Source organism: Dama dama, chromosome 5, assembly GCF_033118175.1.
Source record: "Dama dama isolate Ldn47 chromosome 5, ASM3311817v1, whole genome shotgun sequence".
Classification (NCBI taxonomy): Eukaryota; Metazoa; Chordata; class Mammalia; order Artiodactyla; family Cervidae; genus Dama; species Dama dama.
The window spans coordinates 124693858-124720853 of NC_083685.1; the positions used below are offsets into that span (position 1 = coordinate 124693858).

The 26996-nt window shown below is 59.5% G+C and overlaps 1 protein-coding gene across 1 annotated transcript; it reads left to right on the top strand.

Annotated features, from left to right (window-relative positions):
* Positions 1 to 8499: 8499 nt before the first annotated feature.
* EVPL (envoplakin) lies at positions 8500 to 26701 on the top strand. Its single transcript, XM_061141271.1, has 22 exons — positions 8500 to 8693; positions 11024 to 11123; positions 11711 to 11865; positions 11991 to 12117; positions 13068 to 13193; positions 13395 to 13433; positions 13534 to 13695; positions 13782 to 13889; positions 14067 to 14162; positions 15584 to 15709; positions 16597 to 16743; positions 17000 to 17154; positions 17320 to 17417; positions 17716 to 17888; positions 19265 to 19443; positions 19539 to 19677; positions 19806 to 19999; positions 20340 to 20490; positions 21610 to 21693; positions 21823 to 21933; positions 22033 to 22125; positions 23040 to 26701. The coding sequence occupies exons 1-22, from the start codon at positions 8596 to 8598 to the stop codon at positions 26478 to 26480; spliced, it is 6102 nt and encodes a 2033-aa protein (XP_060997254.1). The 5' UTR covers positions 8500 to 8595; the 3' UTR covers positions 26481 to 26701.
* The last annotated feature ends 295 nt before the right edge of the window (positions 26702 to 26996 follow it).

Genomic DNA, 26996 nt, shown 5'->3' on the forward strand with positions numbered 1-26996 from the left:
CACTGTGAGGGCAGCCCTCCAGCCAACTTGGGCCAGTGTCTGTGGCGCTGTTTGTGTGGGGGGTATCCTATGATAAGGATAGAAAATCTTGTTCTCATCTGGGAAGGTGTCCGTTTGTCTTGCTCAGAGTGGGTCCTTCCAGGTTTCCTACTCTTTAGAGTGCTGGCAGTGAGGGGGAGCCAGAACCCTGGGTTTGTCATTTAGACTGAGCCTTTTCTAAGCTTTCTCATGAAAAAGAAACACACCGTGAACTCCTCTCCACATAGTGTCCCTGCTGGCTGCTCTTCAGCTTCTGAGGCCGTGACCAGACGTGTTTAGTATTAAAAGCACATATTTACCTGAGAAGACAGACCTGGCAGGGCCGAGGTCACGCTTAGCTCTCACGTCCCTTCACCTGGAATAGCCGGACATTGAACAGGCTGTGTCACCGGGGGGCAGAATCCCATCCTGTCTCACGGGAACAGGTTCAGAGTCGGGAACGGGTTCAGAATCAGGCCCGGAGAGTAGCCGTCTTCGCTGGGTGGGTTCACAGGATGAATCCGCAGAGGCCACCCGCTCCTGCCTTCCCGGGGAGTGGAGGTGGGAGGTTGCAGGTGTGAGGGAGGGAAGTGGACACACTGCCTTGGGCGGGTCTGTCCTGCTGCTTCGGCTCCTGTCCCTCCCGCAGGATGGGCAGCGGTCCGGTCAGCAGGATGTGGTTATGGAAGAGTTGTCTGTCTCCCCAGATCCGAGAGGGCGAGGGGAGGCTCAGCTGAGCCTACACTTTGAGAATGTGCCTGAGGGCCGCTGTGTTCCTGCTTTTTATTTTCTTACATGTGAGGTGGTGACGGTCTCAATCTGCAGAAACGTTAGAGGTCAAAGCTCACATGCAACCAAGAGGAATAAATGCTGAACCTTGGATAGGAAAGACATGATTTGGCCAAGTTTGTCATCCTTAACTGTGTTGGCTTTGTTGGGGTAAAAAGGTAGTTGGGGATGGACAGGCCCTCCGCTGCTCAGTCTCCTGGCTCTTTCCGTTTCGCATGCACTGTTTTGCTGTACTGTCCAGTTTTCCATTAAACTAGGTGAGAATTCTTGGAGTCCCTGTTTGAAATGAAACACTGACAGACTTGGTTCCACCTCTTTCCTCCGGTTGCAGCCTGAGCCTTTCATCATGGCCAAGAAGTGACGGCCTGCGGGGCAGTGCACCCGTCCACCCTCAGTGGCCCGGACCCTCACTGGTCTTTCTTCCCGCAGCTGAGGCAATGGCTCCCCCGAGCCCCCCGGAGCGGATGCCGGCTCCAGGGCAGGACCTGTTCACTGTCGTCGCTGTGGTGATGCTGGTCTTTCCCACACTCGGCATCAATTATACACAAAAGCTAGTTGATCACATGATTCTAAACAGCACGCGGCTGTCTACAGCTTTGAGAAACTTGGAACCTTCAGAGGTCTTAGGAAAATGTCCAAAAATGGCAAAAATATGTGTGAGTTCTAATTTTTTTTTTTCTTTAATGTTTTGGAAGACACTTGTTGCTACAGAGGAGATGGAAACCAGATTTAGCTATAAAATTTATTGATGTTCCAAAGCAAAGAGATAAATTGGAAACTGTCTCCATCCTGACGACACCAAGTGGAAGAGTTCCGGCCTGTGGTTCTGTGAGATGCTGGGGACCCTCTGCGCGGGCGCGAGATCACAAATGACCGGCATGACCTCTTGCTGCCCAGGGGGCTCCCCTCCCCGTAAGCACCGTAAAGGCTCTGCGAACATTCTCCAGCAGTACTGTTAGCTGGTACAAGTTAAAATATAACCTCAGCTGATGAATACTGATGGAGCGCTGTGGGAAACGTTTATCTGACCTTTTGAAGCCGCTAAGGGACTGTGATCAGAGTTACGGTTTGGTTTTGTTCTTTTTGTTTTCAGGGCAGGATCCTGGCGACTGTTCGGAGGCCCTGTGGCCCTGGGTCCGAGCCCTGCAGAGCTTCAAGGCAGTGGCTCTGCTTTCCCCCCTCTGCCATGGCCACTGTCGTCATCTTCATTGTGTTGGAAAGGGGAGCCTTGCTTCTCTGTGGTCCCCATTTTCAGCAGATGGTTTTGTTCACCTCCATTAGCTGTATCCTTCAACCATGTATCCTCATGCTCAGTCTGCAGTTAATCGACCCCTTTTGAAAAGAACCATGTCCTTTCTGTTAGGCTGGGCTTTTCCCAGGGACCTTCTGGCAGGAGGAAGTGCAGTTACAACGGGCAGGTAACTGTTCCCTGAAAGCTAGTGATGTTTGGAAGCTCTCACCTTGGAATGGAAGAGGGGTGGGGGTCGTCCCCTGGAAGCCGGGGGCATCTGATTCTCTGACATGCAGAGGCCTTAGTACCTAGTAGGCAGGCCTTGACAAATAAAGTTCCTTGCCTTTGCTCCCCCATGGATGGACCTGGCATTAGAACACCATGCGTGGGGACTTCCCTGGTGGTCCAGTGGCTAAGACTCCTTTCTCCCAGTGTAGGGGGCCCAGGTTCAATCCCTGGTTAGGGAACTAGGTCCCACATGCCACAACTAAAGACCCCGCGTGCTGCAGCAAAGATCGAAGATCTCTCATCCCGCAACTAAGACCCGGCACAGCCAAGTCAGTATTTATATATTAAAAACCAACACCATGCTTCTCCCTCCACTGCTGTCCATAGGCGCCCTTCACACCTGAGCCCTGTCCTGGCCCTGACCTGGGCCTCGCGGGAGGAGCCCCTGCCTAGCTGGGACTCAATCTAGAACAGTCTTTTCTCACTGTAGCCATACCGTCTAAGCCCAGGGTCCAGGCTCCTGTGCACAGAGTTGGTGGCGCCCGCACAGGTGAGAGGTGAGGGACACTCGTGTTCACAGCCGCCTTCTCTGCTCTCGGCAGGCCCCACCACCTTCCTCTTCCCTCTCCAGGGCTGAGTCTTGCAAGGTCTCAGCAACATCATTAGGACAACAGATGAGTCTAATGAGCCGCCCTGTGTGCTTTTCCATTTCCTGACAATAAGGACTGATTAGGAAGGCTTACCCCTCAGCTCTGAAGACTTAATAGTTCTTCCATTTTTTGTTTGTTTGTTTTATAAATCTTTCTTCCTGAGACCACTGAGATGGGGCTTGGTGCATCTGAACCCATGCTGCTTTAGTTCAGACAGTATAACTATTCCCCAGCTGCTGGGCTGGACTATTGACCTTTCTAGAGAGAGAGAGAGTGTGTGTGTGCGTGCCCATGTGTGCACACTGTTGACCTTGCAAGTGTGTGTGTGTTTGCCACCCAGTCGTGTCCGACTCTGACCTCATGGACTCTAGCCCACCAGGCTCCTCTGTCCATGGAATAATTCTCCATTCCAGAAAATACTGGAGTGGGTTGCTATTCCCTTCTCCAGGGGATCTTCCTGACCTGGGGATCAAACCCGGGTCTCCCGCACCGCAGGCAGATTCTGAGCCATCAAAGAACTTGTGAGGGACATGGCTAAGCCGCCTCCATTAAACCTGAACTTCACGATAGGGCTGCATATCCCCACACCAGGCTGTTAAGGCTCCTCACTGTCTTCAGGGTGACGGGCCCAGAGCCCCTCGGCAGCTTGGGGAGACCTAGAGGCCCCGCAGTGAGACTTCCAGAAGGCGGGCACGGCATGTGCAGCAGGCTGCTGTGTGGCCGGGAAGTGTGGGCTCTACCAGCACGGGTCCCACGGGGGAACTGGGGCCACTGTGACCCGAGGCTGGGGAAAGGGAACCGTTCCCAGGGAGGGGCAGACAGCCAAGGCCTCCTTGGCCTTGCCCTCCCAGCCAACTCGGGACCTGAGGACTCCCGAAGTCCTTTCTGTGTTCTCTGTCTTGCCACCTAGTATGGGGAACCTTGTTCTCTTGACATGGGCAGGACTGGGTTTGTTGGAGTTGCTTCCTCTAGACTCTCCCTATGAGAGGCCCAGAAGGAATAGCCAGCTCCTTTTTCTGCCCTCCCTGTTCTAGTTGGGCAAGCCATGGTCACCTGCTTCTCTCTAGGCCAATCTTCGGCATTTCTTTTTATCAGACTTGCTGGGCAGACTTGCAGCCAAGAGAGCCTCCTCCAAATGGCCTGGTGGATTCCTGGGGCCGCAGCCTCTACCTCCCCCGGCTCCTGCGGACAGAAGGAGGCCCAGGACTGCGCCCCACCCCCCAGCCCTCGTCCCCTCCGCCCAGTCGGTGAAGGCGCCTCGGCTCCTCAGCTGGCCAAGGAAGTGTTACCAGCCAGCTCGGCTCCAAGGGTCTGCTAGCAGAGCTTTGTACAAACACAGAGGGCCATTTCCTGAGATGGCCAAGCTTGTCCTGATCCGGGAGATATGGGAGCCTGACAGGTTATGGCTCCCAGGGCAAAGTCGGCAAGTTGCTTCCGCAAGGAGCAGAAGAGAGCAGACTGCCCCTCCCTGCAGGACCCCTGGAGCGGGAGGAGAGAGTGGGCAGCCTAAGCCAGCCACCCTGGCACAGTATCCAGGCTGCCACCCTGTTGCCTAGCTGCGTGCACACGTGGCAGATTCCCAGCTGGGAGCCGCAGCGCTTTCAGCTCTGATCACCCTGCGGCTTCGGCCTTGGGCCCCACGAGCTGTGAGTGGCCCACATGGCTTACCCAGAAGCTCCAGGCTGGGGCGTATGAGTAAGCTGCCCCTCAGAGTCACAGCGCTGAAGGGCCTTCCCTGGTGGTCCGCTGGCTGAGACTCCGCACTCCCAATGCTGACTTTGATCCCTGGTTGGGGAACTAGATCCCACACTGTGCAACTAAAGATCCCCCCATGCCCCAATGGAGACCAAAGATCCTGCTTGCCTCAACTAAGACCTGCCTAACCAAATAAATCAATAAACTTCAGGGGGGAAGAAAAAGTCACAGGGCTGGAGGGAGGTTGGGGACCCTCAAACACCTGAGGGTGTTTGGGGATCTTAAACATCTCAGTCCGCAGAGGGAGAAGATCGTGCCAGGTGAGGGGAAGGGCCTCCGGCGGGACAGGAAGCCAGGTCCTGGGTCTCCTGCTTGGTTCCAAAGAAGATGCGGTAGAAGTGAGGCCCAGGAAGGCTGAAACAGGGCACCAGTAAGGCTTCTGGGTCAGAGCTGTCTGATACAATTATAATGTCAGCCACATATGCAAGTCTTATCTGTAATTTTACATTTTCTAGTAGCCATGTTAAATAAAAATAGCAACACCCCTTCCCCCATGTGAGGAAAGCATGAGAATCCGTGACCCTGAAGAGCGCCCTCAGTGACCGCACCGGCGCTCCAGACCTCAGACGTCCCACCTGCAGAGCTGGAAGCAGTAAACTTCAGCTGTTTGTAAACCAAGAAATAAAAACAATAGGTAAAATCAGTTTTTTAAAATAATGTTTCATTTAACACAATATATCCAAAAGATCACTTTGGCATGTAATCAATATGAAACTCTGCTTTCCTGGGGGCTCAGGCAGTAAAGAATCTGCCTGCAATGCAGGAGATGCAGGTTCGATCCCTGGGTCGGGAAGATCCTCTGGAGGAGGGCATGGCAACTCACTCCAATACTCTTGCCTGGAGAATTCCACGGACAGAGGAGCCTGGTGGGCTACAGTCCATGGGGTCACAAAGAGTCGGACACTAACACTTTCACAACCTAAAACAGTATTGAGATATTTTACATCCTCTTTTCATACTAAGTCTTTGAAGTCTGGGGTGAATTTTGCACTTACAGCATCTCTCAGTTCACACTGGGCACATTTCAAGGGCTGAAGAGTGACAAGGGCTGGGACGGTGCAGATGGCCACCGAGGCTGTCAGTCCCCTCCCAGCCTTCTAAATTTTTTTTCTCAGATATTGAAGAGCTTACATCTTTCTTCGCCCCCATCCTTTCTCCTATGCCCTAGTCTTGGGGGCCAGGGCTCCTCTGAAGAGGAGCATCCCGCAGTGATAGCCTCCTCGGAAACCTGTCTATTTCTGCCTCCTGCACGCCAGCCGCATCTGGGAGCTATGGTCTGATTTGATCTGATGTTAGACGGTCACGCCGGGAATTCAGCTCTTAGTTTTCTTGCAGTGAATCAGTTCGTCTTAATCTCGGGCGTGTGAGGGCCCTCTGGGATACTTATTTATTTCTGGGGCTGGGGGTGGGGGGTGCTTCTGCAGAGAGGAGGCAAAACTCTAAGGTTCCAGAACTCAGCCTCCCTCCTGTCTTCCACCTGGGGCGGGGTAGGGGGAGGGAAGCACAACTCAGCCGGGCCTCCCCTGGATGCTTCCATTCCTGGAACTGGAGTCTAGACATTCTCCCCCGGGGAATCCAATGACCACCTGCTCCCAAGAAGGGGCCTAGAGTTCTCGGGGAAACAGGCAAGTGGGCTGAGGGCTGCTGTCTTCTGTCTTGGCTCTCCTGGGACATTGCTGTCACTTGCCTGACCTCAGAGATAAGGACGTGAGCCGACTCTCGGGTTTGCTATGAGAAGCCAGTCATTGGACAGGCTCCTGAGCCAGGAAGTCATTTCAATAAATGGGCCCCTTTCTGAGAACAGAAAATGACAGGTAAGCCACGAATGATTAGAAGACAATTGTCACCTGGGACTAACATGGAGAGAGGGGCTAGGGCAGAGGGTGAGTGGCCTCTGGGCCCTGCCTGCCTCCTCTGGCTCCATCTGACCATCACACTCAGCTGGGAGAAGAACCCTGGAAACCACTCTGCTTCCCCGTTGCTATGTCCCTGTTCTGTTAGGTTGGCCAAAAATTCATTCAGATTTTTCCATAAGATAGTATGGAAAAACCCAAATGAATGTTTTGGCCAGCCCAATACTTCCCTCTTGGGTCAAGGCCTCCTGCTCCCCTCCCCACCCCCACCACCACTGTCAGCAGCACCCCCCCCACCCCACCCCCAGGATGGGTGACTCCTGTGTCCCTTCTCCAGGGCCAAATTCAAAGGCTTGTTCACAAGATGCAGCCAAGAGACTCAGGCCTTTTCTGCCCCCGGGGGGCATGTGGCCAGTCTCGGGCCTCTGTCCCTGGTCTCCCCAGTCTGCTGGGGCCCTTATCTGTTCTCCAGATGTCTTCTGCCCTCAGCTGGGCCTGCTAGGACGTCCCAGTGCTCCTAACCCATCCAGATGTCTTCTGCCCTCAGCTGGGCCTGCTAGGACGTCCCAGTGCTCCTAACCCAGCCTGACTGCATCCTTCCCCTCCCCTTGCTCCCCCTCAAACTTCCACCAGAACTGCAATGGTTCCAAGGAATGTCTCCAGATCTATTAGGAGGGACTTGAGCTGGGCCAGTGAAATGAGCTCCTGGAGACGAGGAACCCACACCTTTCTTGAAGATCCTGGGGGCCACTGCGGGAGAAGGCAGCTACCAAGATGACCTCCCTGGCTGGCCCTCAGTGTGAGGAAAAGAGCAGTAAACGGGTACTGCTGTTCGACACTCCATCGGACTCCAGAAAAGCCACCAGGGGCCACTTTGGGGAGGGAGGAGAGGCAGGTCGGAAACCCAAGTAACAGTGGGTTCCCAGGGCTTCCCTGGTGGCTCAGTGGTGCAGAGTCCGCTGGCAGGAGACACACACCCCACCCCTAGTCCAGGAAGATCCACATGCCTCAGAGCAACGAGCACGCCATTACAGAGGAGCCCCCGCTCGCTGCAACTAGAGAAAAGTCCGGGTGGCAACGAAGACCAGCACAGTCAAAAATAAACAAAATAATTTTTTTAATGAAACAAAAAACAGTGGGCTCCCAGGAGGCTCCACCAGACCCTGGACTCAGCAGCACCCGAAGGCTAGTGCTTGGGACCCCTGGGGGAGTCCCGGCCCCTCTAGAGCTGGTCTGCAGCTCTCTGAGGATCCCAGCAACACATGTGTGACTACATCTAGCCCCGGAGCCACAGACAGATGGGAGAGCCAGCCGGCCAGGAAAAGCATTCTGCGGCACTGTAGGGTGGGGCTCCAGGGAGCGGGCTGGGTGGTGTCCACTGTTAAAAGGTACCTTGTGCCAGTTGTCCGGGGAGAATGCCCCCTGGCAGCCCCACCCTGTCGGTGGAGGACATGGAGCAGAGACCCGGACGCCCCGGGGGTGAGCAGAGAGCCCGGGGTCCCTCCGCCCACCCTGAACTGGTAGGGAGCAGCCCCTGGCGGAGAGTCCTGGGTGAAGAGGTGTGCCTGATAGCAGGGTGTTGGCTGGAGGTGTTTATTAACCCCGAGTTCTACGGCCGGGCCTCGATCTCTGAGCCTGCGTGTGCACACGCGCGTCCGTCTGTCTGGAGCCCTGTCTCCCCTGGGCTGAGCTATTTCCCCGTCTGGGCGTGATCATGTTGGCTCCCTCTGGCTCTGGGCATTGGGTGTAACAAGTCCAAACCTTCTCTGAGACTCAGGCAGGGGCGGGCGCCCCGCCCTTTGGGCTGTTCCCTTTCCTCCCAAACTGGTTGTACAGGAGCAGGACGAGTGTGGTGCGGGGAGTGGGGGTGCATGCGCGCAGCCCTGGCCCCCTCACCACCTCACCTGCAGGGAGGACCCGCCCAGAAACTGCCCGCCTGGTGCCTGGCTGCCCCACCTCGCCAGAGCCCAGCTGAGCAGCCAGCGAGGACACACGCCCGCTGCCCGCTGCCCGCTGCCTGCCCACCCTCGCCGGCCGAGCCCAGCCTGAGCCCACACCTGCCTTCAGGACCATGTTCAAGGGGCTGAGCAAAAGCTCCCAGGGGAAGGGGTCCCCCAAGGGCTCCCCAGCCAAAGGCTCCCCCAAGGGGTCCCCCAACAAGCACAGCAGGTGAGCGTGGCCGGGGGTGGGGGCCGGGGCCAGGATGGCTCCAGACCCAGGGGCTCCAGCCACCTGGAGGCAGCAGGCCAGAGCCAGGGACCAGCCCAGCGTTGGCATTTGGTGTCCTGAGGCTAAAGACCCTTGGGGTGGACTCTCTTCCCAGCCCAGGCCCAGCTCCAGCCCTGGCAGGGGCCCAGGCATGGCCTGGAGCTCCCCCCATTCTGGGGGGTGCGGCCTGAGGGCTCTGCAGACAGGCTGGACAGGGGCCTGAGCTTTGCTCCTCTGCTGGGAGGTGAGGAGGCTGGAGAGCACGGCCCTCCATCCACGGCTCTGCCCTCTAGGCTCCACTTGCCCCGGGATGACCCGTGGGACCTGGGCACAGGGTGGGCAGAAGGACTGGGGCCAGAGAAGCCGAGGGGTGGGCAGCAGAGTGCCCAGAGGCAGGGAGGCGGGGCTGTGCTGCTCCAGGTCCAGGCTGCCGCTTTCCCCACCGGCTGGCACCTTGGGCCTCAAGAGCTTTGTCATGGAGTTGAGATGATTCTTTCACCGGGTGGGTGTGCGGACGGGTGCTGCGGGGAAGCGGGAGGGGCCCATGGACCTGGGACGTCTCAGAGCCTTCCTCAGTTCACCCAGCTCTCTGCAGGGGCCCCAACCCGGCTCCCCCAGAGCCCCGCACTCTGCAGACAGACTCGGGCAGCCTTCTTCCGCTCACTGGCCGTCAGCCCCCTCTGCTGGGTGGAGGCGGCAGCTCGCCTGGGGTCCCGGGTGTGGAGGTGGGGGCCGAGATGAAGGGCCCAGCGCCCGATAGGGATCAGGGCGAGGACACTGAGGCTGGGCTTCTGGGTGGACAGGAAAGACGGTGGTTAAGACTCTCACTGGCGCGCCCTGTCCCCCCTGGGGCTCTGGGCCCTGCCCGGGGCAGAATGGGCTCCTCCCGACGGGAGCAGCCCTCCCAGGATTCCGGACCTGGAGCTCCTGTCCCCAGGGCGGCTCCCAGTCATCTCCTTCCCCTCGGCCCTGTCCTCCTGCGGCAGCCGCTCCAGGAGGGCACATCAGTCCCCTTCCCTGCAGTCCATTTGTTCAGCACATATTTATGGAGCACCTACTGTGTGCCTATTTATGGAGCACCTGCTGTGTGCTGGGACTGCTCTAGGCCCTGGGGATGCCATCGTAAGCAGAATTGACAGGTCCCTGCTTTCAAATCCCTTTAGAGGAGTAAAAACTAACACCGGTGCTGACTCTGCACAGGACCCACACAGTTACATGGGGAGGAGGTGGATATTAGTAGAGCCTTGAGGTATAGGTGAGGAGCCTCAGGCCCAGAGAGGTTAAGTAACTTGCCCGAGACCACACAGCTGCAGTGACAGAGGAAGATAAAAACCAGGCTGTTGGTCAGAGATCTTTCAGACTGTCTCTTTGTGGCACGGCCCTTCTGCTTGGAGGGGGCTTCTCCTTGGACCCCTGGGTCAAGGCCCAGCCCGTGTTGCCATCCCTCCCCGGGGACGGTGATCCCACAAGGTGCTGTGCTCCTGAGGCTTAGACCACGCTCTTATTAGGTCTGCTTGACCCTCTAGGTCCCAGAGAGTGAGCTGGAGCCCACCGCTGGCGCCCTGTAGAGGCTGGGAGAGGGCCCTGGGAAAGGACCCCGGTCTAGGCTCATCCTCTGCTCCTCCTGGCTGTGCTACCTGGAGCCAGTCAGGTCCCAGCTTGGGCTCTGAACCCCCGAATCTGGAAAGTGTTGGGGTTCCCTGGCAATCTCGTGGCCCACCTCCCCCACCGGGTGCTGTGTGTCTCCTCTGGAAGCTTGCTAACCCCGGGCTCGGCAGAGCCTGGGGCAGCGGTGGGGAGACAGGGCTGGCGTGGGAGGGAGCTGAGCTGGGGGACTTGCTACTGCTCCCCTGCCCCCAGCCAGCTCACCCTCCCCGGGATCCAGCTGTCACGTCTCAGGTATGAGGGGCTGAGCCAGTGATTCATTTGCTCCTCTGCGGGCTGCCTGCCCTCCTGCCCGAAGAAGCAGCAGAGAGCAGGGTGGGGTCGGGAGGCACTTCTTTGACGGGGAGATGACAGCTCCACAGTGCCACCCACACCCAGGACCCTCATTTTCTGAACCCTCACTGAAGGCAGCACTCGCCTGCCCAGGACTGTATCTCACAGAGATTCCTACCGAGAGGCCAGGGCTCCCCAGGTCTTGACTCCACACCTGCAGGGCAGTGAGCTCGGCTGTAGGGCAGAACGGGGTGGGTGCAGGCAGGGGACCCCACCCGGGTGGGCAGACCACTGCCCAAGGGAAACAGGGAACTTTGCCAACCACCCTGCCCTCTGTCTCCACCCCTCATCAGAGCTGCCACTCAGGAGCTGGCCCTGCTGATCTCCCGCATGCAGGCCAATGCCGACCAGGTGGAGAGGGACATTCTAGAGACCCAGAAGAAGCTGCAGCAGGTGAAGCTGGGGGCAGATGGCAGGGTGCGGGGGCATGGGGGACTCATTGCCATGCCTGGTGGTCCCAGAGGTGCCCACTCGCCTTGGTAAAGATGCACAGACGGTCCTGTCCTTCCCTGGTCACTCCCCAAACACAGCGGGAGCCAGGGCTTGGCACACCTTCTCTGCGGGGCTCCCAACGCCATGCCCTCCCCTGTCCCTTCATTGTCATCACGGCACCCCTTCTATAGTGACATCAAAGCACAGCTCTTCACCTGATGTTCGGGGGCCCTTGACCTGGTTCTGCACTACCTGCTCAGAAAAACCCCATTTTCCATTGCACCCAAGGCTTCCTCTAGGCAGGAGCGTCTGTTCCTTTTTTCTGAAATGTGCTCTCCTCACCACTTCACCCTATCCCCCAAAGCCCTCCACCTGCAGGAAGCCCTCCCTGATTGCTTCCTACACGGGAGTCAAAGGGCCTCCCCTGTGTCCCTGAGTCCGCCTCACTGGTGCTCGCACCTCTCCCTCTCCCGGTGTGGGCCAGGGTTGGCCAAGGTCCCTGGGATAGCAGGGGGCCTCAGGCAGCAAGGATGCTTTCCCTGCCTCAGGACCGGCAGCACAGTGAGCAGCGCCAGGCCCTGCAGCACCGGCAGGAGGTGGGCCGCAGCCTGAAGGAGGCCGAGGTGCTGCTGAAGGACCTCTTCCTGGATGTGGACAAGGCCCAGCGGCTCAAGCACCCGCAGGCCGAGGAGATCGAGAAGGAGTGAGTGTGGGGCAGGGGGGTGGCAGCAGCAGGAGCTGGGGGCCCAGGATGGGGGCCAGCAGGACCCTGGGGGTCCCGGGGGAGCCTCAGACCCGGCTCCGACCTGCTGACCACTCCCTTGGCAGCATCAAGCAGCTGCACGAGCGGGTGACCCAGGAGTGCGCCGAGTACCGTGCCCTGTACGAGAAGATGGTGCTGCCGCCCGACGTGGGGCCCAGGGTCGACTGGGCGAGGGTGCTGGAGCAAAAACAGGTCAGGGGTCACCCAGCAGCCATCAGAGGGCGACACAGGGCTGCGTTTCGTCAGGGGCTGATGCATGCTTGGACCTGGGTGGGGGCTGGGTCTCTGGAAAGGGAGGGGGCAGAAGAGACCGTGCAATCTTGGAGGGCTTCCTGTAGGTGGGAGAGCTCGATTGGGATGGGGTGAAGTGGTGAGGAAAGGATATTTCAGAAAAAAGGAACACAGGCTCCTGCCTGGAGGAAGCCTGGGGCACGATGGTAAAAGGGCTTTTCTGGGCAAGGAGGGAGAACCAGGTCAAGGGCCCCGGGAGCATCAGGTGAGGAATTGTGCTTTGCTCTCATGACAGAAGGGGTGCTGTGATGACAATGAAGGGGCAGGGGAGGGCGTGGACAGGGCAGGGTGTGTGCAGGCTCAGGAGCCAGGCTGGAGGCGTCCAGGCAGGAGGCAGGGCGGAGCAGGGAGATTTTCAGAGCTAAGCCTCGAGACCTGGGGACCAGTGGGATTCAGGATCCACAATTACGTGACCCGGAGGCCTCAGCCAGAGCCACTGGAGACTAGCATTTCCCCCAGGGTGTCCCATGTGGCGCTAGTGGTAAAGAACCCGCCTGTCAATGCAGGAGACATAAGAGATGCAGGTTCAATCCCTGGGTCGGGAAGATCCCCTGGAGAAGGAAATGGTGACCCACTCCAGTATTCTTGCCTGGAGAATTCCATGGACAGAGGAGCCTGGCAGGTTACAGTCCCTGGGGTCGCACAGAGTCGGACACGACTGAAGCGACATAGCTCGTGCCCCAGGGTGAGCTGCAGCCATTCACCCAGGCAGCGTCTGGCCTGTCCACCCTCTGCCCGAATGACCAGCTCCATCCCCTGCTGATGAGGATGCTGGGTGGAGGGGGAGGGTGGGTGTGGGGAATCCCCATCCCAGGCCCCGTGGCAGAGCTGAGCTGCCAGCTCTTCTGCAGAAGCAGGTCTGCGAGGGCCAGTACGGACCGGGCATGGCGGAATTGGAACAGCAGGTTGCTGAGCACAACATCCTGCAGAAGGAGATCGAGGCCTACGGGCAGCAGCTGCGGACCCTCGTGGGGCCGGTGGGTGAGCCGTCGGACACATGCCCCTGTTTGGCCCCAGCCCTGGTTCCCTTTCTCCCATCAGAGCTTGAGCGAGGTCTGGCTGGTCCTCGGGGACTGGGGATGGAGGAGGGGCAGGGGCAGCCCAGGGATGTGGGGTGTGTTCTCCCCTGCACCGCATCTCTCACTGGGCCCGCGTTCTCTCCCCCTCGGTCGAGACAGGACGCGGCCACCATCCGGAGCCAGTACCGGGACCTCCTGGTGAGCCCCAGGGCAGGGCCGGGCAGGCGGGCTGGGTGGGCTGCCTGCACCCTTCCTGGGCGCAGCCTGACGGTGCCTCTCTCCCCGCATCCGAGAGCAGAAGGCGGCCTCGTGGCGAGGGCAGAGCCTGGGCAGCCTGTACACGCACCTGCAGGGCTGCACACGCCAGCTGAACGCCCTGGCCCAGCAGCAGCAGCGCATCCTCCAGCAAGACTGGAGTGACCACCTGGCCGACCCTGCGGGCGTGCGGAGGGAGTACGAGGTCAGCGGGCGCGGGTAGGGGCGGGGTGGGGGGGCGAGGCCGGCCTGGTCCTCACCGCCAGCGCCCCCGCCTCCGTCCTCTCCCAGCACTTCAAGCAGCATGAGCTGCTGAGCCAGGAGCAGTGCGTGAACCAGCTGGAGGACGATGGGGAGCGCATGGTGGAGCTCGGGCACCCGGCCGTGGGGCCCATCCAGGTGCGAGGCCGGACACTCCCTGCTGCCTCGGGGACCCTCGGTCAGGGAGCTTCCCGGGGAGGCTGGGGAGACTGGGCCCAGGCCAGCGGGAGCAGTGGGCAGGGCCGGCCGAGTGGGCGGGCGGGTGGACGGACCGGGTCGGGGCGCGGTCCGAGGGCTCTGCACTGCTGCCCCCAGGCCCACCAGGAGGCCCTGAAGTTGGAGTGGCAGAATTTCCTGAACCTTTGCATCTGCCAGGAGAGCCAGCTGCAGCACGTGGAGGACTACCGCCGGGTGAGCCGGGGCGGGGCCGGGCGGGGGGCACGACATGCACCTCGGGGGCCGAGGCACCTCATAAAAATGGCAGAGCTAAAAAAAACACGAAAACAAAACAAACAAACAAAAATGACAGAGCTCTGTCGTTGTGACTGGGTCCCAGGGGAAAACAACGTCACCCGTGAATTCTCGACAGGGTGATGTCACTCCTTGGGGGGGTTGAAGGTTGTTTCTTGAAAGTGAAAAAAAAAAGAACTCTTTTTTTTTCATAAAAAAATAAATCACAGATATGCATACCTAAATGATATACAACATATCTGATAGTAAAGTTTCACGGCAATGATGGGGAAAGTAAAAGACAAAAATGTCTAAAAAAACTACTTAGAGGTACGTCTCTGGTGACCCAGCAGTTAAGACTCTGCACTCCCAATGCAGGGGGCCCGGGGTTCGCTTCCTGATCAGGGAACTAGGTCTCAAGCAACTAAGAGTTCTGCCGCCACAACTAAAGATCCCACACGGACAGCCAAGACCCGGTGCAGCCAAATAAGTAAATTAATTAAAAAAATTTTTTTTAAAAAAAAAGCTCCTTAGAAAGTACAATAATGAAGCAAGAGTTAAGAAACATTGATATAATAGACTACAATAGACAACAGTCCTGTCTATAAAAATAACAATTTTTGTTTTCTGAAAACCAAAAAATAAAAAATATACATCCACAATGGGGACTTGTTTTTCTTTTTTTTGGCTGTACCACACAGCTTGTGAGATCTTAGTTCCCCCAACAGGGATTGAATCCAGGTCCAGGGCAGTGAAAGGGACCTAAGCTGAGACCTAAGCACTAGACGACCAGGGAATGCCCAATAGGGACTTTTTTTTTTTTGGTAGTTTCCAATTAAAACGGTTTATATATTTGAGAGAAAAAAGAAAGCAAAAGTTTTCCCTTTTTCTTTTTTTTTAAAAGGCATTTTGCACTTGGATAATATTATTATATATATATGTATAATATGCATAGTGGAGATATATATATATATCTCCACTATGCATTAGCACATCCACTGACGAGAATTCCGTAGTATCACCCAACTGTGGGCTGTCCCTTTAAAGCACACGCCTGGCTTCTGCTCAGAGGTGCCCTGGGCACCCACCCCTGGATCCCAGCCAGGACTCCAGGTGTTGGAGTGAGTCCTCCAGGACGGGCACCACCCTTCATCCGAGCAGGAAGGACGAAAAACAACGTGTTTTATGACACTAAAAGAAATTAAGTTCAGTGACCCCAAAATGCCTGATTTGCCGAGCATTTCAGTTAGAAGGTCCCCTCGCCTGGGTAGAAAGGCCGACGGCAAGTGGCACTCTGGGTTCAGCCGGTTTGGGTTTAGCTGGTTTGCAGGGTGGCAGGCGGTAGGTGCCCCAGCTCTGCTCCTGACCACCACCGACCTCAGTTCCAGGAAGAGGCCGACTCTGTCAGCCAGACCCTGGCAAAGCTCAACTCCATCCTGGACAGCTGGTACAGCCCTGCCCCAGGGGGCCCGCCTGGCGCCCTAACAGAGATGCTGCGGCAGCTGGAGGTGAGATGGCCCCCCTGCCCCTCCCCATACCCACTCCTGGGCACCGGGCCTGCATGGGTGTCTGGGTTTCACGCCTTCAGGGTGCTTAGTCCTGCCTGGATCCCCTGCCCTGAGGGCGGAAGGAGGGGGTTCACTCCAGCCAGAGGAGCCTCGTCTGTCAGCTGCAAGCCCTTCCCACCTCTGGACCTCACTTTCCTCACCTGTAACGTGACAGGGCTTCCCAGGTGGTGCTCGTGGTAAAGAAAGTGAAAGTCGCTCAGTCCTGTCTGACTCTTCGTGACCCCATGGACTCTACAGTCCATGGAATTCTCCAGGCCAGAATAGTGGAGTGGGTAGACTTTCCCTTCTCCAGGGGATCTTCCCAATCCAGGGATGGAACCCAGGTCTCCCGTATTGCAGGCAGATCCTTTACCAGCTGAGCCACCAGGGAAGCCCTCCTGCTTGCCAATGCAGGAGACATGAGAGACATGTGTTCGATCCCTGGGTGGGGATGATCCCTTGGAGGAGGGCATGGCAACCCACTCCAGTATTCTTGCCTGGAGAATCCCATGGACAGAGGAGCCTGGCAGGCTACAGTCCATGGGGTCGCAGAGTCGGACACAATTTGAAGTGACTTAGCACACACGCACGCACAATGTAACAGGGACTGCCCTGAAAAGCTCCGAGACCCCTCCAGCTCCCACTCTGGAGGCCTGGGGCTTGGTTGCTGGGCAACCCCCTACCCCACCCCAACCAGCAGACTCTAGGATCATGGGTGCCCAGGGAGGGGCTCGTTTTACATTGCTGACTAAGAGACCCTGTCTTCATGATGTCCAGGACCCCTTCCTGGCCCTCCTGGGGGGCACGGGTGGGGTTGGCCTGAGCCCCCATTGCCTGGGTCACTGCAGGCAGAGGAGAAGCAGCTGACCATGGCCGAGAAGACTGTCAAGGACCTGCAGCTGCAGAGCCAGGGGGTGGCCCCTCTGCCCCAGCGAAGGAACCTGCCCCCACGGCCCCTGCTCGTGGACAGCATCTGTGACTGGGACTCAGGAGAAGTACAGTCTCCACCCGCCCGGCTCCTCCGGGGCCCTACCCACCCCCACCCCACCCCTGCCCCAGCACCACCCACTCCAAGCCCTGTCCAGCCCCTGGCCGGTTGCTGTCCTGACCCCGGCACTTCCTGCTCCTCCCTGGCCCCATCCCTAACCTCTACTCTACTGGCCTCTACTGGGCCTCGATCCCTTCTCCAGCCTGGCCCCTAAGCCTGCATGGGCCCCTCCCCACCTCCCCACCCCCTCCGCGCCCCAACAGGTGCAGCTGCTTCGGGGTGAGCAGTATACACTGGTGGACAACACCGACCCGCACACCTGGGTGGTCCAGGGCCAGGCAGGCGAGACCAAGCGGGCCCCAGCCGCCTGCCTCTGCATCCCAGCTCCGGACCCTGAAGCCGTGGCCAGGGCCTCCGGGTGGGTCCGCCTGGGGACCCAGAGGGGCAGGAGGCAGGCTGTGGACCCACCCACACCAGGCCCTGTAGTTTGAGGCCGTCGCCTGCCCTTTGCCTAAATGTGTGACCGCGGGGGCTGGGGGAGAGCATGGAGGAAGGTCCTTCTCTCACCGCCCCCCTTTTGCAGGCTCGCCTCGGAGCTGCAGGCCCTGAAGCAGAAACTGACCACAGTCCAGAGCCGCCTGAAGGCCAGCGCCAAGGAGCCCTTACAGCCCAGCCAGCAGGGTACCGAGGGCTGGCCGGGGAAAGAGGGAGGCGTTGTTGAAATAGGAGTAGATGCCTACTCTGGGTTTAGTAGGGGGCTTAGTCTAGCCGGGGGCTGCCACGGGCAGGGGTTGACCCTGAATTAAAGGCTCTGCTCTGGGGGTTCCATTCCCTGGGTTGGCAAGCCTGATGTCCCTCCCTCAGGCCCACCACCCTCCCCAACATGGGACCCTCTGCGGGCACTCACGGAGGGGCCCAGCAGGCAGGCAGGCAGACACGAGGCAGGCTTTGGACCCTCAGAGGCACTCTCCACCCCCAGCTCCAACCAGCTCGGGCCCAGCCGACCCGCAGGCCCAGAAGCTCCTGACACAGATGACCCGGCTGGAGGAGGACCTGGGGCAGATAGAGAAGCAGGTGCTGGCCTGGGCCCGGGCCCCGCTGAGCCGCACCTCACCACTCGAGGACCTCGAGGGCCGCATCCAGAACCACCAGGTGGGTGAACCAGGGCAGCTGGGATAAAAAACGGTCCAGCCCTGGGGAGGCGGGCGAGGGGGCAGCTGCAGGCCCCCGAGGTGGAAGAAGCAAGCAGGCAGTCCAGGGCTCCCTCAGGCTCCTTCCCATCCTGGCTCTTCCCCTGGCCTGCTCTGTGACTTTGGGCAATTCACTTAACCTCTCTGGGCCTTGGTTTCCTCATCCCTGAAAATGGGCTTGCGGCATCTTAGGGGTGGTTTCTCTGGAGCAGCTGGTGGGGAGCCTCCCTGGAGAGTGTGCAAGGGTGTAAACATAGTCACAGAGGACTCAGAAGTGCTAATGGTGAAAGTCACCCCTTCCCCACACCCAGGGGTGGGGGGGTGCTGGAGGGAGAAGTTTGGGTTGTATCCTTCCAAACCGGTTTTTACTCAAATATATTGTTTGGATTTAGTTTTTTAAAAATGTGAAGCATGTTGTTCACATGATTGTGCAACTCGGGTTTTTTTTCACTGCGCCACATTCTGCAGCGTTTCAGCTCGGTCAGAGGGCCGACTAGGGGAGGCAGGGCTCCAGAGGTGGGAGAGGTGTTTCAGATAGGGTCCTGGGGGGCCAGGCGAGGAAGGAGAAGTGGCAGAAGCAGGTACTGTGGGGCGACAGCCTGGACAATACCTCTGCCCATGCCGGGCCTGGTTACCACTGCCCTGGCAGGGAACCTGGCAGATCTCTATCTCCAAATAGGTACTTAGTTTGGGGGTTTTTGGGGGGGCGGTGTTTTTTCTATTTATCGGCCGAGTGCAGCATGTGGGATCTTAGTTCCCTGACCAGGGATCAAACCTATGCCTCCTGCAGTGGAAGGGCAGGGTCTTAACCACTGGTCTGCCAGGGAAGTCCCCGGTCCTTGGGTTTGGAAGGTCCTCTTCCGCATCAGGGGTGTTGGGGGTCCAGTTAGCCTGGAAGGTGGGCAATATGTGGTGTGGAGCCAGCACTAACGGATTACGGAATCGATGAGTGAATAACTGATAAAAGAATCAACAAAATCATAATCCCAAGTGGATGGAGCTAGGGCTTTGCTGCTTGACTGGGGGGAAGGGGCAGGGAACTGAAGGTTTCATGAACAGGGACAGTGATGTGAAGACCAAGGTGGGTGAGAGCTCCTGACTCACAGGGTCTCATTTCATCCTCCCATCAAGCATTTTGTAGATGAGGAGGCCGAGGGTCAGAGAGGTTGACCTGCCTACGGTCATCTACCTGCAAGCTGAGCCTGAGCATGTCCACCCCACATTCTGGTGGCCTCCCAAGCAGAGTTGGGTTGGCAGAGTTAGGTTGACATAGCAGGAGAGCTGGGTGGAAGCCACCTGCCCAGAACCAGAGATCCTGAGATCCCCGCTGCCCCCCAGGGCACGGCCCAGCGGCTGCAGAACCTGGGAGCAGAGAAGGAGGCGGCCCAGCAGAAGTGTGAGGCGTTTCTGTCGGGGCAGCCCTCGGGGCCTGCTGCCCTGCACCTGCCCGTGGTCCTCAACAATGTCAAGAACAAGTACAGGGACGTGAAGGTTCTCTGCGGCCTCTACGGGGAGAAGTGAGTGCCCGGGGGGTGGGGGCCGCTGGGCGAGGCCTCGGGGGTGCGGCCAAGGCCAAGGCCTGCGTCTCACCCTGGGCCTCCTCTTGGGACAGAGCCAAGGCCGCCCTAGGTCTGGAGCGGCAGATCCGGGATGCGGACACGGTCATCCGAGGCTTCGAGTCCGCCCTGGCACAGGAGGCCCCCATCCCCGCGGGCCCGGGCGCACTGCAGGAGAGGGTCAGCGAGCTGAAGGTGAGGGGCCGGGCGGCCTCCTGGCAGGAGGTGGGGGGTGCGTGCTGACCCAGGAACGGGGGGGCAAGTGGAGGGTGGGCCTGGCATCCACTGAACCGCAGGGTACGTTATGTCCCCTTCTGCCCCAGCGCCGGCGGAGGGAGCTGCTGGAGCAGCAGGCCTCTGTGCTCGGGCTGCACCGCCAGCTGAAGGCCGTCGAGCACTCGTGCGGCGCGCTACAGAACAATTTCCACGAGTTCTGCAAAGACCTGCCGCATCAGCAGCGCCAGGTGCGGGCCCTCACCGACCGCTACCACGCCGTGGGGGACCAGTTGGACCTGCGGTGAGTGGCCGGGCCGCTGGGGCTCACGAGTGCGTGGTGGCCACGGCTGACGAGCTGTGGGGCCTTGGACAGGTGAGCACACCTCTCTGAGGCTCAGGTTCCTCTCCTCTAAAATGGGATGATAACAGCATCAGCCTCCCAGGTGGTGCCTGGCAGAAAGTGTCCGGTCCCTCTCTGAATGCCCAGCTCCAGCCACTGGGCCAGAGTTAGAGAGGATCAGCATGGCGAGTCAGTCAGGCCTCCTGACCTGTCCCGGGGACGGAGGAACCCACCAGCCTCCTCCGCGCACCCCTCGCCTGCCCCCCGAGGGCTGCTGTCACCTGCGCTCCTCCTCCTGCAGGGAGAAGATGGTGCAGGATGCCGGCCTCACTTACCAGCAGTTCAAGAACTGCACAGACAACCTGAACGCCTGGCTGGAGCGCCTGCCCCACAATCAGGTGCGGCCCAGCGACGGGCCCAGCCAGATCGCCTACAAGCTGCAGGCACAGAAGGTGAGGAGCTGGGGCTGCAGGTGGTGTGGGCCGCCCGCCTCTCTTACCCAGAGCTGAATCCTCAAGGTAGGCCCAGTTCCCTGGCCGCCTTCCTAACAGGGAAAGCAGCCTGTGCGTGTGTGATCCGCCCTCTAGTGGCCGGTGTTTTAATGACCTCAAACCTCAGACCCCAGAGGCCAAAATGCTACACTCTGTCCAGGCTGGCTCAGCCGGGAAAGGGTATGCCTACAATGTGGGAGACCCGGGTTCAATCCCTGGGTTGGGAAGATCTCCTGGAAAAGGAAATGGCAACCCAGTCCAGTATTCTTGCCTGGAAAATCCCATGGACGGAGGAGCCTGGTAGGCTACAGTCCATGGGGTCGCAAAGAGGCAGACACGACTTCACTTTCACTTTGTCCATGGAAACAGCCAGCCCTTCTCTGTCTGGCCCGAGGTGGGCAGTGGGCTTTGTGTTCCTGGAGGTACAAACTCCTACTTCATCCTCTTCCTCGTACCTCCTACTAATGTTACTATTGTTCAGTCGCTCAGTCGTGTCCGACTCTTTGTGAACTCGTGGACTGCAGCACGCCAGGCTTCCCTGTCCTTCTCTATCACCTGGAGTTTGCTCAAACTCATGTCCATTGAGTCGGTGATGCCATCCAACCATCTTGTCCTCTGTCGTCCCCTTCTCCTCCTGACTTCAGTCTTTCCCAGCCTCATACATGCTACTAATGAAAAGGGGCTGGGTACAGCCTGGCCCTCAGGCAGCCTGCAGTTTTGGGGGGAGGCCAGTGCATCTCAGGCCATGATGCTGATAAGTGCTTCAGTGGAGAAGCCAGAGTGCTGTGTGGGAGCCCTTTGTAAGGACACCCATGGGGTCAGGGCAAGTGGTCTGGAAGGAACTGACACCCAGCCTAAAGCCTGAGGAATAAGCAGTATGACCAGTATGTGTGTGTTGAGGGGTGAGATGTTTTGAGCAGAGGCCCTGGTGGGTCATGGCCGCGGGTGGGGTGGGGTGGAGTGGTGGAAGGTAGCTTCCTTCAGAGCGCTTGCTGCCCCTGGGTGTTGCTGGCTGCCCGTGGGCCTGGAGGCGAGTCCAGGTGCGCGGGGGTCCCCTGACCCTCCCTCCTGCCCTGGCAGAGATTGCTGCAGGAGATCCAGGGCCGCGAGCAGGACAGGGCCACGGCATCCCGCCTCTCCCAGCACCTGCAGGCGGCGCTCCAGGTAAGCAGTCCATTCAGCTCCTCCCTCTTTATCTCCCCCTCCCCCTCCCTCCTTCCACCAGTCCCCTACTCCCCTTCCCCCAGGTCTCCCCACTGACAGCCAGTCTGTGTCCTTCCCCCCCATGCTCAGGACTACGAGCTGCAGGCAGACACCTACCGCGGTTCCCTGGAGCCCACCCAGGGAGGGTCGGCCCCCAAGAGACCCCGAGTGGCTCCCCTGCAGGACAGCATCCAGGCCCAGGTGAGCCGGGCTCTGTGTTCCTCATTCCCGGGATGCCAGCTCTGCAGCCTCTGAGGGAGGAGCTGACGCTGGCCCACCCCCTCCCTTTGGCCTCTCCAGGAGAAGAACCTGACGAAGGCCTACACTGAGGTGGCAGCTGCCCACCAGCAGCAACTGCACCAGCTGGAATTTGCCAAAAAGATTCTGGAGAAGGTATGGGGGTGATGTCCACCCTAGGCAGCCTGGGTGGGTGGTCGACCGGGCAGACTTCCCTACCCTCATGCTGCAGCCCTGGGACAGGCTCAGCGGCCTGAAGGAGGGCTGGCTCTCTGCCTCCCCCAGCAGCCCCTCCAGGCTGGTTTCCTTCTCAGAATGTAGTACCAGGAGATGTCACTCGGTACAGTCATGGCTTGGTCACTGGGTAGCACCCCGGTGGGGACAGGAGAAAATCCCGCAGTCTTCAGCCTCAGGACCCAGCCCCAGTGGGCAAGAGGCCACCCAGGTCTCCATCCCTGGGAGACCAGGAGCCGGGAGCTCTCCATGACTCTCGGTGACTGGCCAAGGAACTGGCCAGCCTCCTCCCACCCAGAGGTATATCCCAGGATCCCCCAGAGGAGCACAGGCCCATTTCTGGGAGCCTGGGTGGAAGGGGAGCAGGGAAAGGTTGGGAAGGGAAGACCTTCTTGCTTTCACATTCTAGTGCAAATGCAGCCTGACCACTGCCTTACATCCTAGCACACTGGGCTTTGATGAAACCTCTTAAAATCCTACCTTCGAACACCTCAGATCTTCAGTTCCACCTCCCAGGACCTCCTGGGAAGTCTCAGAAAGCAGGGAAGGGTCCTGATCTCAGGAGGGTGGGGTGTTATTGTTCAGTTGTTCAGCCGCTTATTTATATCGGACTCTTGGTGACCCTACGGACTGCAGCACGCCAGATTTCTCTGTCCTTCACCATCTCCTGGAGTTGGCTCAAACTCAAGTCCATTGAATAAATGATGCCATCCAGCCATCTCATCTTTTGTCGCCCCTTCCCCTCGTGCCCTCAACCTTTCCCAGCATCAGGGTCTTTGGCCAGGGGCTTATCCCTTTCCTCCCCTTACCCAGGATTCTCCCCTCTTCCTCTGCAGAAAGAGCTCAATGAGGACATCCAGGTGATCCCTAATGCCCAGCAGGGGTCCGAGAGCCCAGCCCGAGCGGGCAGGGAGTCAGAGGCCCTGAGGTCCCAGCTGGAGGAGGAGAGGAAGCGGGTGGCCCAAGTGCAGCGTGAGCTGGAGGAGCAGAGGAGCCAGCTGCTGCAGCTGAAGACCCAGCGGCCTGTGGAGAAACTGGAGGAGAAGGAAGTGGTGGAGTTCTACCGGGATCCCCAGCTGGAGAGCAACCTGTCCAGGGTGAAGTCCCAGGTGGAGGATGAGGGCAAGAAGCAGGCTGGCCTGCAGGCAGACCTGGAGGCAGCGGCCCAGAAGATCGTGCAGCTGGAGAGCCAGAGGAAGGCCACGGAGCCTCACCTGCTGACCAAGGAGGTCACCCAGATCGAGAGGGACCCCGGCCTGGACAGCCAGGCGGCCCAGCTCCGCGGCGAACTCCAGCTCCTGCAAGAGGAGAACACGGCCGTCTCGGCCCGGCTGGAGGCGCTGAAGGCGGAACTGCTGGCCCTTGAGCAGAAGGAGGTGAACGTGAAGGAGACAGTTGTAGTAAAAGAAGTGGTCAAGGTGGAGAAAGACCTGGAGATGCTCCAGGCAGCCCAGGCCCTGAGGCTGCAGATTCAGGAGGATGCGGCCCAGCGGAAGGGGGCAGAGGATGCCGTGGCCAAGCTGCAGGCTCGAGTTGTGGAGCTGGAGGCGGCAATCCGCGCCGTGGAGCCCAAGGTGATTGTGAAGGAGGTGAAGAAGGTGGAACAGGACCCCGGCCTCCTTCAGGAGGCATCCAGGCTGAGGAGCCTCCTGGAGGCACAGAGGAATGAGAACGAGGTGCTGGCCAGGGAGCTGAAGGAGCTGTATAGCAAGCACAGCGCGGTGGAGAAGCAGAAGCCCCGGGTGGACCTGCAGGAGCGCGTGCAGGAGACCTTCCAGGTGGACCCGGAGACGGAGCGGGAGATTGCGCGGCTCCGGGCGGAGCTGCAGGAGACCGCCGGCAAGAGGAGCGGGGTGGAGCAGGAGGTAGAGCGGCTGCTGCCCGAGCTGGCGGCGCTGCGGGCGCAGAAGCCCACCGTGGAGTACAAGCAGGTGACGCGGGAGCTGGTGCGGCACGAGAGGAGCCCCGAGGTGCTGCGGGAGATCGACCGCCTGAAGGCCCAGCTCAACGAGCTGGTCAACGGCGGCGGGCGGGCCCAGGAGCAGCTCATCCGGCTGCAGGGGGAGCGCGATGAGTGGAGGCGAGAGCGCTCCAAGGTGGAGACCAAGACTGTAAGCAAGGAAGTGGTGCGCCGAGAGAAGGACCCCGTCCTGGAGCAGGAAGCCCAGCGGCTGCGCCAGGAGGCGCGGGAGGCCGCCCAGAAGCGGCGGGCGGCCGAGGACGCGGTCCACGAGCTGCAGAACAAGTACCTGCTGCTAGAGAGGCGGCGGCCCGAGGAGAGGGTGGTACTGCAGGAGGTGGTGGTCACCCAGAAGGACCCGAAGCTCCGCGAGGAGCACAGCCGGCTGAGCCGGAGCCTGGATGAGGAGGCTGGCCGCCGGCGGCAGCTGGAGCGGGAGGTGCAGCAGTTGCGGGCCATCGTGCAGGAGGACGAGGGCCGGCTCAGCTTCCAGGAGGACCGCAGCAAGAAGCTGGCCGTGGAGAGGGAGCTGCGGCAGCTGACCCTGAGGCTCCAGGAGCTGGAGAAGCGGCCTCCGGCGGTGCAGGAGAAAATCATCATGGAGGAGGTAGTCCAGCTGGAGAAGGACCCGGACCTGGAGAAGTCCACGGCAGCCCTCCGGCAAGACCTGGCCCAGGAGAAGACCCAGGCGACCGAGGTGCATCGGGAGTGCAAGAACCTGCAGGTGCAGATCGACGTGCTCCAGAAGACCAAGGCGCAGGAGAAGACCATCTACAAGGAAGTGATCAGGGTGGAGAAGGACCCGGTGCTGGAGGGAGAGCGTGCCCGGGTATGGGAGGCGCTCAACCGGGAGCGCGCGGCCCGGGAGAGCCGGGAGGAGGAGGTGAGGCGCCTGCGGGAGCGGGTGGAGCGGGCCGAGGCGCTGGGGAGGACCTGGGCGCGGGAGGAGGCCGAGCTCCAGAAGACCCGGGACCGGGCGAGCCAGGAGTGCAGGCGGCTGCAGCAGGAGCTGCGGGAACTGGAGAGGCAGAAGCAGCAGAGGGTGCTGCGCCTGCAGGAGGAGTCCAAGCTGCTCAGCCAGAAGACGGAGAGCGAGCGGCAGAGGGCAGCCCAGAGGGGCCAGGAGCTCTCGCAGCTCGAGTCGGCCATCCTCCGTGAGAAGGACCAGATCTACGAGAAGGAGCGGACCCTCCGGGAACTCCACACCCAAGTGAGCCGGGAGGAGCTCAACCAGGAGACCCAGACTCGGGAGACCAACCTCTCCACCAAGATCTCCATCCTGGAGCCCGAGACGGGGAAGGACATGTCCCCGTACGAGGCCTACAAGAGGGGCGTCATCGACCGAAGCCAGTACCTCCAGCTGCAGGATCTCGAGTGTGACTGGGAGGAGGTCACCACCTCGGGCCCCCATGGGGAGGAGTCTGTGCTCCTGGACCGCAAGAGCGGGAAGCAGTACTCCATTGAGGCCGCCCTGCGCAGCCGGCGCATCTCCAAGGAGGAGTACCATCTCTACAAGGACGGCCAGCTCCCCATCAGCGAATTCGCCCTGCTCGTGGCCGGGGAGACCAAGCCCTGCCCCTCCCTCTCCATTGGCGCCATCATCTCCAAGTCCCCGCTTGCATCTCCGGCCCCCCAGAGCACCAATCTCTTCTCTCCTGGCTTCTCTCTCGGGCTCGGCGAGGACAGCTTCCCCATTGCCGGCGTCTATGACACGACCACGGACAACAAGTGCACCATCAAGACCGCCGTGGCCAAGAACATGCTGGACCCCATCACCGGGCAGAAGCTGCTGGAGGCGCAGGCGGCCACGGGAGGCATCGTGGACCTCCTGAGCCGGGAGCGCTACTCCGTGCACAAGGCGATGGAGCGGGGGCTGATCGAGAGCGGCTCAACCCAGAGGCTGCTCAACGCCCAGAAGGCCTTCACCGGCATTGAGGACCCCGTGACCAAGAAGAGGCTGTCGGTGGGTGAGGCTGTCCAGAAGGGCTGGATGCCCCAGGAAAGCGTGCTCCCGCACCTGCGGGTGCAACACCTGACCGGGGGGCTCATCGACCCCAAGAGGACCGGCCGCATCCCCGTGGCGCAGGCTGTGCTCTCCGGCATGATCAGCGAGGAGCTGGCCCAGCTCCTGCAGGACGAGGCCAGTTACGAGAAGGACTTGACAGATCCCATCTCCAAGGAGCGACTGAGCTACAAGGAGGCCATGGGGCGCTGCCGGAAGGACCCCCTGAGCGGCCTGTTGCTCCTCCCAGCCTCACTAGAGGGGTACCGGTGCTACCGCTCAGGCTCCCCCACTGTCCCGCGCTCCCTGCGTTGACGGGGCCCGAGCAGTCACAGGGAGTGATTGGGGATGGGGAGGGGAGGATGCATGCACCCCGGGCCCCTGGAGCAGCTTAACCCAGGGGAGTGGGTCTTCCCTCTGACTCGTCGATGTTCTGTTTCTCACGCGTTTTCGGTGTTGGACTCCCTCCCATGACTTTGGTAGCCCCCGACCCATCCCCTGCGCCAGCAGCTCTGCTTCCCCGGCTCCTCCCTCACCCTGTGCTTCCAATAAACGAATTCTCCTGGTGTCTTTTTTTTTTTTTCTTTTACAATAGTAAAAGATGTTTATCAGTTTTCACGATCAATAGCCAGATCAAAAAAAGATAATTCCAACCGCAAGCCATCATGGAAATATGATTAACCTAACAGTATAAAATAATTACATACAGTTTGAGGGGGTTGAGTGAGGTGGTAAGTGGAAGTACACATTTTCATCTGCCCGGCCAGTCTACATCTTTTTGCTGGTTTCTCCTGGTGTCTTGTTCACGTTTGAGAACAGAGTCGATATTTA

What these genes read in the sequence shown, in the direction of transcription:
- EVPL (XM_061141271.1), top strand. Translation starts at nt 8,596, where the DNA reads ATGTTCAAGGGGCTGAGCAAAAGCTCCCAGGGGAAGGGGTCCCCCAAG. An exon ending in TCCCCCAACAAGCACAGCAG is followed by an intron (nt 8,694 to 11,023) that starts GTGAGCGTGGCC and finishes ACCCCTCATCAG; the next exon opens with AGCTGCCACTCAGGAGCTGG. An exon ending in GCCGCATCCAGAACCACCAG is followed by an intron (nt 17,889 to 19,264) that starts GTGGGTGAACCA and finishes GCTGCCCCCCAG; the next exon opens with GGCACGGCCCAGCGGCTGCA.